The sequence below is a fragment of the Sinohyriopsis cumingii genome, chromosome 1 (genome assembly GCF_028554795.1).
Source record: "Sinohyriopsis cumingii isolate HCF-2022 chromosome 1, ASM2855479v2, whole genome shotgun sequence".
Taxonomy (NCBI): Eukaryota; Metazoa; Mollusca; class Bivalvia; order Unionida; family Unionidae; genus Sinohyriopsis; species Sinohyriopsis cumingii.
The window spans coordinates 4400543-4410130 of NC_142961.1; the positions used below are offsets into that span (position 1 = coordinate 4400543).

The following is a 9588-nucleotide window of genomic DNA, read 5'->3' on the forward strand; positions in this document are numbered from 1 at the left end:
GATTTAAAAGCTGTAAGAAATGAAAATACAACTATTACAGGGTATGAAAATTACGACATTTACATTAAAACAATCTGCATATGTTAAAAGGTAAAAGGTTTGTTGTGTCTTTTACACATTTGTCACATTCAGGAATGAATTAATATCCATTATATGCTTCCATACTTGTAAATAATGATAGGGTACTTATCTTTACCATGACTAAATGAAGATTTTTATTAAAGGAATGTGAATAATAACACAGACACAAAGGAGTTTATGATGAATCTAACACAAAAAGATGGTGTCATTTGCACTTGCAGGACACATTGCATTCTATATCATTAACGATCACAATATCAGAACTGACTGTCATCAGTTGACATCCAAAGCAGAAATTAAATCTATGAGTCATTAATTATAATTTACAAAGTTACTCACATTTTGGTGGGCTTAAATTCAACGATGTGAGCTGTGAAATCATATTCACGTTTCTGCCTGAACACATTACAAATAAAAAAGGACACAGATTTTGCGCAGAAGAATTTATATCAAAAGGGGAATGATTCTCACATATCTATCGTATGGAAACTGTTCCACTGGTAACATCACAAATTCTGTTTGCTAGACTTTTGGCAGTATATTCTAAACAAGGTGAAAAGTTTATCAGGCATTCACTCATAAATTGTCTTAGTGAAAATTTGATTGGTTACAACAAACTACAAAGGATGGAACCTACAATGATATAGACTCCTGATCAGTCAGTAAAAATAGAAATATATATCAGCAATATTTTATCTTTAATTATTAACAGTGCTGTAATTAATTCATTGCATTTCATAAATACTGTAATTAATTCATTGCATTTCATAAATGCTTATAAATACTGTAATTAATTCATTCCATTTCATAAATGCTCATAAATACAGGTCTTTTATTTGCTTCACTAAACAAAAATTGGCTTATTTCAATTAGGTATTTGACTGAGGTGTCATGAATTGGTCTGTTTGTGAGGTTGTCCAAGTCGGTATATGCTGCATTCTATTACATCCAATGCATTATGATGCATGATGTTATTTGTGCTGTCATGCCATCCTGACATCATTTTCCAACTAATCTGTGCCTAGTGTCACAAACAATCAAGAGTTTCTCAAATTTTTATGTACAACCTTCTTTCATGATTACTGGTATTTCACTCGTTAGAATTAGGAATGTTTTTTTCTTAAGTTTCTTTACATTTTTACATAACCTTCAGACTGGCATAAATGACAAGTTGTTCATAAGTTTATTGGTAGAGAGTGAGATTTGGAGACCATTTATTGTAAAATGTTCCCTGACATTCCAGTATATGCCATAAAATGGGTCTTTCTCAAAATTATTTTCAAATATATTTTTACATGTTTTCTGTTAAAGAATAATATATAAACATTCATATGCATAGTGATAAATTTTAGTAAGTTCATCAGCATAAAAAATAAAAAGTGGAGCAATAAATCAAGTTTTACTGAAATTCTATCACAGCACAAAAATGACCCATTATGGATCTACATCATCTCCCATTGTGTATAATGTCAATTATTCCAAGGTTTGACAAGCTAATAATCCCATGAACAGGGTGTTAAAACTTGAGAATGAATGCAGGGCTTTTCAGATTCTGGTAATAAATGCAAAATTTTAAACAAAAGAGAAATTAAAACCCAATAAAAGCTTTGTTCTTGGTATTGCAATGAATATGAAATAAATTCGGAAATTTGTAAATGATGCCAATTATTGCTTTTGCAATAGTGGACTTTGTCATTGATAGTGACAGCAAGAGGACCTTGAGTGCTGATGTTTTTTGAGTGAAATAAAATTTGATGAAAACAATCAAGTGATTAGAGTGCCATTTGATGTAGATAAAAAAGTATGGTTTAGCCGTTTCCATCAGAAATAAGTTGGCCATCTTTGTAACGTAGTTGAGCTGACCCTTTGAGACCGGGCAGGGTTTTAAAGAAACAATAAACACGTTCGTGGATGACAAATGACAATATATTAAACACTGGTACTAATGATATGAAAATAACACAGAAAAGCATATAAAATGAATATAAAACACATATGAAATATACTTTGACTACTATGTCACATTCAAGTAGTCAAAAAGTTCTAGAAACACTATGTAAACTTGATGTACACAAATATCTCTAGCAAACGTTCATATAAACAAATGCTTGTTGCAAACCCATATAATCAACTACTGGTTGCAAACATTTATGTAGTCAGACACTACTGTCGTAATTCACATGTAGTCAAACCACTACTTGTTATTGTTCTTTTACTTGTAGTCAATACACTACTTGTTATTGTCCTTTACTTGTAGTCAAAACACTACTTGATTGGAAAACACACGTTGACGCGGCCTTCTCTCTGGCATGGTCACTTTCCCCTCCGCACTTGTACCCGTACGTCGGCACTGAATCGGTGGGTTATACTAGTTATGGCACACCAGACGTCATGATATTCACAAGCCCATCCGGCTGCTCATAACCGGCGAGCTGAATATGGAAAATAAACACACCTTTCCAATAGTCTAATTTAATTGGAATGGGTTTTGTTGCAACTACTTTAAGAATATACGATAGGCACGAAGTATGACATAGGAATGCTATGCAATAAAAACAAATATACGTAATGCTATGACATTAATACATACATAATATGTTTTCGAAATTAGTCGTGATAGCGACTAGATGAAATTAACTCGTTACCACATTGCCTAGGTTACATCTTAATAAACTGAATTGCAAATACGATAAACGATGTGACCACATAATACAACAATGAACGTGCTTTTACGAAACTGAATAATTATTGTAAATAATAAAAAGAGTTGACTAAAAAAACATTCGACTCACCCAACTGTTTGGCTTTAACGAAATTACAATGGCACCTGCCCGACAGCTGAATATGTTTAAGAGCTTCCCTCTATATTGGCTGTACCCTTCAATATCTCTACCCGATATATATATAGTAGTGCGCAATAATACATTACTTCGCATGTGCCGCGTGAGCAATAAAAGCGTCACGCGATACGACAAAAAATTACATTTGCAGAAATATTACGGCGCGTGAAACAAGACAACCTGATTTAAATGAAAAGTATGGAAGACTAAATGAGCCATATCGGGCATTTCGTAACAATCTTGAAGATATTGATATTGCTCAAGAATATGACAGATGGTTTCAATATTCAGTCGTTATAAAGATTTAGCATTATCTTGGATTCCTGGAAATTCTTTTCAGCTACTTGTTTTAGCCATCAGGAATATAACTTATTTTTGTTATTTTATGAGCTTTCTCATGATTGTTCTGCCACCACTATTTTTCAGGATGCATTTAACAAGTTTTTGAGTCCACATGATGTCATGAAATTTTCAGAGGGAGAAATTCTTTCCAAAGTCCAGATAACGAATCCAGTGTTTGATTATGTTCCCCCAGAACTGGTGACATTATTTATATTTAATATGTAAGTTCTCCATTTTTCTTCTCTTAAATTTTTGGTAGATCTTTACTACAAGCAAATAACTAAATGTTGTCATATAAAATAAACATATTTAAAATTTCTGTAATTTTTTTAGTTTTTGCTATTTTTGTCTTGCAAATGTATCATAGAATCCCATGAAGGGGCAACTCAGAGTTTTAAATCTTTCACTGTGAAACTTATTACATATTATGGTCATCATACAATGAATTGCATGTTGAGAAATCACCATATTCAGTGATTGGTACTGAAGGTTTTGCCCTTGTTTGATGTGCAGATGATTTGGTGTATGACAGAGTCTTGGGAGTGCAAGTAGTTTCACTGATTTAAAAGGATTGCCATGTAGCACAGGAAATGACTGTTGAAAGGATTCCCATGTAGCACAGGAAATGACTGTTAAAACGTGTAGCACAGGAAATGACTATTAAAAGGATTCCCATGTAGCACAGGAAATGACTGTTAAAACATGTAGCACAGGAAATGACTGTTAAAAGGATTCCCATGTAGCACAGGAAATGACTGTTAAAACATGTAGCACAGGAAATGACTGTTGAAAGGATTGACTTGTAATACAGGAAATGACTGTGTAAAGGATTGCCATGTGGTACAGGAAATGACTGTTTAAAGGATTGCCATGTAGCACAGGAAATGACTGTTGAAAGGATTCCCATGTAGCACAGGAAATGACTGTTTAAAGGATTGACTTGTAATACAGGAAATGACTGTATAAAGGATTGCCATGTAGCACAGGAAATGACTGTTGAAAGGATTGACTTGTAATACAGGAAATGACTGTGTAAAGGATTGCCATGTGGTACAGGAAATGACTGTTTAAAGGATTGCCATGTAGCACAGGAAATGACTGTTGAAAGGATTGACTTGTAATACAGGAAATGACTGTGTAAAGGATTGCCATGTGGTACAGGAAATGACTGTTTAAAGGATTGCCATGTAGCACAGGAAATGACTGTTAAAACATGTAGCACAGGAAATGACTGTTAAAACATGTAGCACAGGAAATGACTGTTAAAAGGATTGCCATGTAGCACAGGAAATGACTGTTTAAAAGATTGCCATGTAGCACAGGAAATGACTGTTTAAAGGATTGCCATGTAGCACAGGAAATGACTGTTAAAAGGATTGCCATGTAGCATAGGAAATGACTGTTAAAACATGTAGCACAGGAAATGACTGATAAAAGGATTCCCATGTAGCACAGGAAATGACTGTTAAAAGGATTGCCATGAAGTACAGCAGATGACTGTTTAAAGAATTGCCATGTTGCACAGGAAATGACTGTTTAAAGGATTGTCATGTAGCACAGGAAATGACTGTTAAAAGGATTGCCATGTAGCACAGGAAATGACTGTTTAAAGGATTGCCATGTAGCACAGGAAATGACTGTTAAAAGGATTGCCATGAAGCACAGGAAATGACTGTTTAAAGGATTGCCATGTAGCACAGGAAATGACTGTTGAAAGGATTGCCATGAAGTACAGGAAATGGCTGTTAAAAGGATTGCCATGATTGTTGTTCTAGGGTTTAACGCCATTTTTCAGCACAAGATAGGCTATACATGGCGGCCAGTATAACTGGTGGAGGAAAAACCCTGGAAAACCCAGGGAAGAACCACCGACCCATGAGAAGCTACTGGCAGGCTTTCCCACGTACATGTATTGCCATGAAGTACAGGAAATGACTGTTAAAACATGTAGCACATGAAATGACTGTTAAAAGGATTGCCATGTAGCACAGGAAATGAGTGGTCAGCATTTATATCTGTATCATTTAGGTGAATTGCAGTGATTTTAAAAAAAATACATAGCATAGTCATAATCTAGAGATATGTATGTTGACCAGTCATTGTATTTACACTCTTTTTCAAAGAGATGTGCCCTTTTTTTTTTTACTCTAGAGTTGTCTCCATCATGGGAATGGGTGGGATGTAGGAGAGTCAGGGTATATTAGCATGAGCAAATTTTTAGTTGAAGTAACCATAAAACCCACAAAAGTTGGTATCCCTCAAGTAAAAATGACTTCATTGTCTACCATATGTACTTGCTTGCAAGTCAAGTCCAACTGCTAACTGCATAGACCCTCATCTGCCATCACATATTGCAGTGGCAGATTAGGATGAAAGTTATTTGTTCTTGCAAACTGCACTGATCCAGATCTGCTGGTGCATTGTGCAGTGGCAGATATGGGTCTGTGCAATTTGCAGTTACATTTATAAGCATTTATAGACCGTAATAAAAATGTCATTTGAGCGAGAAGAAGAGTTGAATGAAGTTTTACACGAGTCTTTTATATCAAATTTGTTGATATATCCTTTCAGAGGAGGCAATGCACCTTCATATGTGTACCGGCTGCTAAGTGAACTTTATCACCCAGATGACCACGAGTTGTGATTATTTATTTGCCAACCAGTCCCTTCCTACCAACTGATCAGAGCTGATCATGTGATACAGAAGCATGGCATGAGCACGTCTACTAGAAGATGAATGTGCATCGTGTCATTTCAGATGAATGAGATAGAGATGGAAAAGCAGACATATTTCATTTAGATTTAGAAGATGGATATTTGCCAATGTCAGTTAATGCATTTAAAAACAGATTTGTTAGTCTCAAGCCTGTTGCAACACAAATATTTTAACTTAGAAAAACTAGGCTTGGACTCTGTTTACATCACTTGAATTATTTACAATTGATGTAGTTCTACCAATATGCTAGGAAATAAATTTGGTATCCAGTCTAAATCTTGTTCTTGTTACATTATATGACCTTGTGGCTGTGAATAATTATTGAAGATTTCCAAAATCTAAGGACAAGGTCATACAGTATTTTGTAGCAATATACAATAAATTCTTGTGCCCAGTCATAATTTTTATGGAAGTATTTGTATTCGTTACGTAAGAGATAACTTGAAACAATAGCTGCTAATGTTGTATATGCTGATTCACATTTCTTTCTTTCATTATTTGATAATTAGTTTTTTTTGCTTGTAATTAGCAGCAGTGCTGGTTTTATTTTCTGCACATGTTATCAGTTACAGCATACGAGTTAACATATATCAACCTGTCATGAGACCACCCTTTGTGTCAACAAGCTGAACTCTCAAGACAGGTTGTCTCTCATTGTGCAAAGGAACAGCTTCCAAGATTGAAATTCAACACTGTTTAAGATGAAAAAATACAAACAATCACTGTATTATATTCTTTATTCATAGTTCTTATTAAAATATTGCATGCATTCAACTGAAAATAATTTGATATAGCAGTATAGATACACGTATAACAAACACACATTCACATTTGAAGTGCAGAATTATCTAAGGTAATATTTACTTATCCTGTCCGTATAAAGTTAACTTTACTTTTTTCAGTCACACTATTTCTATCACTCTCAGAATTTTCTCTTTTTCGTTGGTGGTTTTGCCTTGGTTATCAAGATATTAATGTTACCAAGTGCAGTAAAGACTGTGGCAGTTTTGATCAAACTCTGTGTGTGTTTTTTCAAGTAAAATAAAAGTGATAATTAACTGGAGTGAATTCTGAAAGTTTCCATGCAGTTTCAATAACAAGATGACTGTAAACTTCCATTTTATTCTTAGATGCTTACATGGCAGTGTGGTAAAATGGCTGTCTTGCATTAAGACTGACTCCATTTCAAATCCAACAAGGTGCAGATGATTTTTTTCTTCCTAATATGCTCTTTTGCTTTGAATTGGGAAGGTAGATTATGTAACTCATTATATTTTCTGTGTGAATAATCACAAAACACAGCAGTACATAAATGGTAAACCATGGACATCGCACAAGATTCATATGAAGGTCAGTAGTGTTTGTCCATGTTTTGCCCTATGGTCATCATAGTAGTGTTGTTTAGAACAGCAGCCCCTTTGAATGTTTACAGAGAATTGAATCAGTGGTGTTTATGTTTTTGTGATGCAGTTTTTCATAGCAGTGCCTGTCACATTGTGCAGGTGGTCACTCATACAGTGTGTTTATATAATAAAATCGATCTGTGCATTATGATTGTGGTTGTAAATGACAGGTGTTCTCTCATAGTCACTCAAGACAGGTTTTATTGTAAATAGCTTGAAAAACAGAAAAGAACTTCATAGCTGCCAACCTTCCAGGCTCAAAATTAGTGAAAATAGGGAAAAAAAGTCGTGAATTTGGACATGAATTCGTGAAAAATACCATGACAGTAACTCCATCCACTCTGACTACTCCGACCGTCAATACTACACTATATCAAGTTCGCAAAATAAAAATAAAACACTACATATATGCAGAAATATTTATTTATCAAGACATGATACTGTGGCAGACTTGAACTTCCTCAACTGCTTGATCGTAAATTTGTTTTCTAAACAGTTCCGACTTCTTGCCTGCTGGTTGATCTTGTGGACTAAACTTGCTGACAAATTTTCTGCAGCTAAGGAGGCCCTAAAGTCTGTCTTATTTTTCCTCACTAAAGAAAATACTCTTTCGCTGTCACTGTTGCTGTGAGAAATGCACAGGAGCTGCAGCATTTTTGGTTCTTCCACAGGAAAATTTGGAAGCGGTTTTCGAGTTCGGGAACATATGTCAGAACAAATGTTTAGCATGGCATGGTCTACAGCTGATAAAAGTCGATTGTGTTTGACACAAGAAAACTCACAAATAATGCTTAAGCGTTGGAAGCCTGCGGGTCTTCCGCCAATGGTTTAAAATATTCCAGAGCTGAAATCTGCGAATTCTTAATTTTCCCAACTTCTACGTGTTTTTTGCAACCGACATTCTTCCTCACATCATCTCTGTGATGGCACACTTGAGTGCAAAAAGCATGAATGAATATCAATGTTTAATGGCAGAATGCACGGCCAATTTTTGATATATTCCAAATTAAACTTCACTTTTTGAATAATACATTTCTTTTTCCTTGGTGGTGAAGACATTTTCAAAATCTTACATGTGATGCTGAACGGTTAAGCAAATCAGTGTTTTGATGCATGCGCGGAGCAAATTTCCGGTTAGGCCCCAGTTTCTCCCAAAAGCGTTTGTAAAACTACTCTTATACATATAGATTAAAATAGGCTAAAATGCCTGCGACCGGGCCAACTGTACTAATCGGCTGTAGATCTACTAATATCGTGACCAGCGGTACCGGACAGTTTCGGCAACTGCGAATATCACGACTAGCGCTTAACAGGAAATCGGTTATTTTATTAAAGATTTAAAATAATTGAGGATCGGAAAATTCATGAATTTTTGTCTTATGGCGTGAATCCGTGAATCGCTGAAAAAGTCATGAAATTCACACCAAATTCGTGAGGGTTGGCAGCTATGGAACTTGGTCAAGTCTGTCCTAAAGGATACAGTTATTAAAAAAAATCACTTGCTTTCAACAACCACTTTCTCATCCCAAATATATTGCTATAAATTATGAAAGAAATGAGCCCTAATTAAACATCCTTTAGAGGTCACACTTTTCACTTCCAAGAGGTGGCTGCTTAAGAAAGGTTTGTCTTAATTGAAGCTTGCCTGGTAAAGAGAACTCTTCTCCTTCTTTAAAAGACGTTGCCAAGTGAAATACAACAACACTAACATCACAATAGTTCTGGTAGTCAAAAGCTTTCTTTATCAGCTCCATTCCATTCCATCATATCGGTCACAAATTTCATTTACACCCAATATCTTGTGAATGACTTGATATATTGAAATGAGATTGGTACGAGGCTTTACATTAAAAAGACGACCGCTCTGGTGGCCTAGTGGTTAGAGCATCCACCTCTGATGTCGAGTCATACCAAAGACTTAAAAAGTGGTACTAACTTCTGCCTCGCTTGGCGCTCAGCATTAAGAGGTTAGTGTTAGGACTGGTCGGCCTGGTGTCAGGATAATGTGACTGGGTGGGACATCATGCTACATGTCTGTGGCATGATGCCCCAGTGCTAGACATCACTATAAACTGTCACATTGCAGACATCGTGGCAATATGACTGAAAAATTGTTAAAGTAAGAATCCAACTCTCACACACACACACACACACATTGAAAAGACCAAGGTCAAGTTTTCACCATATTTTTGGGCAGGGTTATCTG

The 9588-nt window shown here is 35.5% G+C and overlaps 1 protein-coding gene across 1 annotated transcript in view; it reads left to right on the forward strand.

Annotated features, from left to right (window-relative positions):
- LOC149806333 (translation initiation factor eIF2B subunit beta-like) overlaps nucleotides 1-6255 on the forward strand; it is a 46863-nt gene extending 40608 nt beyond the window's left edge. Inside the window, exons 12-13 of the mRNA XM_089951704.1 lie at nucleotides 3348-3484; nucleotides 5835-6255. Coding sequence (XP_089807830.1) covers nucleotides 3348-3484; nucleotides 5835-5907 — 210 coding nt within the window. The 3' untranslated portion in view covers nucleotides 5908-6255. The remainder of the gene's footprint in view (nucleotides 1-3347; nucleotides 3485-5834) is intronic.
- The last annotated feature ends 3333 nt before the right edge of the window (nucleotides 6256-9588 follow it).